The 1,324-nt window shown below is 43.3% G+C and overlaps 1 protein-coding gene across 1 annotated transcript; it reads left to right on the top strand.

The window, feature by feature from the left end:
* The first annotated feature begins 262 nt into the window (after positions 1 to 262).
* Positions 263 to 706, top strand: LOC142182083 (uncharacterized). The gene has a single exon (XM_075256007.1). It carries the CDS (start codon positions 263 to 265, stop codon positions 704 to 706), a length of 444 nt encoding a protein of 147 aa, XP_075112108.1.
* The last annotated feature ends 618 nt before the right edge of the window (positions 707 to 1,324 follow it).

The raw sequence follows: 1,324 nt of genomic DNA, 5'->3' as shown, positions 1-1,324 counted from the left end.
AGGGAAAGAAGTGGAAGATGAAGTTAATGAACCCTTTACTCGTTTGGGGAGATGCTTTACCCCAGAGGAATTAAGGAAAGCTAAGCCACTCAAAGATAATCCAATACCGGTGAAGAAGCCAATCACCGAAGAGGATGCGGAAGACTTCTTGAGAAAAATGAAAGTACAGGATTACTCCATCGTAGAATAATTGAGGAAGACACCCGCTCAGATTTCTCTTCTATCATTGTTGATACATTTAGACAAGCACCGTCGGGCCCTCATGAAGATTTGGAATGAGGCTCATGTCCCTAATAAGATCACAGTGAACCATTTGGAGAAGATTTCCAACAAGATATTCGAGTCAAACAGGATCACTTTCTCGGATGACGAGCTGCCTTTGGAGGGTATAGAACACAATCGAGCTCTTTATCTCACAGTGAAATGTGAGGATTCTATGGTCTCGAGGGTACTAGTTGATAATGGTTCTAGTGCAAATATTTGCCCTCTCTCCACTCTGCATAAGTTGAAAACTAATACTGAAAGGATTCATAAGAATAATATATGTGTTCGAGGTTTTGACGGAGGGGAAAAAGATTTTGTTGGCGATATCATGTTCAAACTGACAATAGGACCCATTGAATTTACTATGGAGTTTCAGGTGTTAGATGTGGTCGTCTCTTACAATTTACTGTTAGGTGGGCCCTGGATACATGTTCCCAAGTAGTCCCGTCTTCTCTACACTATATGGTAAAGTTCGAGTGGGATAGATAGGAAATCGTTGTGCATGGTGACGAGAACTTATGTGCTTACAATGATACATCTATCCCGTTTATTGAAGCCGAAGATGATAAAGGGCCTTAGGTCTACCAAGCTTTCAAAATAGTATCAACTGAGAAGTTCCGAAGGGGGGAATGTATTCCAGGTCCAAAGTTAGCCTCCGCATCCATCATGGTGGCAACTGAAATGCTGAAGAATGATTTTGTGCAGGGCAAAGATCTGGGCGTATCTTTACAAGGTATCATATAGCCAGTGTCTCTACGTGAAAATCTCGGTATGTTTGGTCTAGGATTCAAGCCCACAAGAGACGAGGTGAAGAGGGCTAAAAGGTTGAAGAAGAAGGCATGGTCACTCCCTAAGCCTATCACATGCCTCTCTAGGTCCTTCGTCAAGCCAGGGGTCGTGAAACGCCTAGTGTCAGCAATCCCAAAGCCCGCGGTTGACTTTGATGAAGCGTTGATTCAAATGTCCCAGAGTCTATTTGATGAGGTGAACATGGCGGAAATTGGGGAATGTTCCAGCAAAGCAGACGTGCAGTTTATTGGGCCAAAAGTGAAGCTTAACA

This window comes from Nicotiana tabacum, chromosome 6, assembly GCF_000715075.1.
Source record: "Nicotiana tabacum cultivar K326 chromosome 6, ASM71507v2, whole genome shotgun sequence".
Lineage (NCBI taxonomy): Eukaryota > Viridiplantae > Streptophyta > Magnoliopsida > Solanales > Solanaceae > Nicotiana > Nicotiana tabacum.
The sequence above is the reverse complement of the archived record's forward strand: the minus strand, read 5'-3'. Positions and strand labels throughout refer to the sequence as shown.

What these genes read in the sequence shown, in the direction of transcription:
- LOC142182083 (XM_075256007.1), top strand. Translation starts at nt 263, where the DNA reads ATGAAGATTTGGAATGAGGCTCATGTCCCTAATAAGATCACAGTGAAC.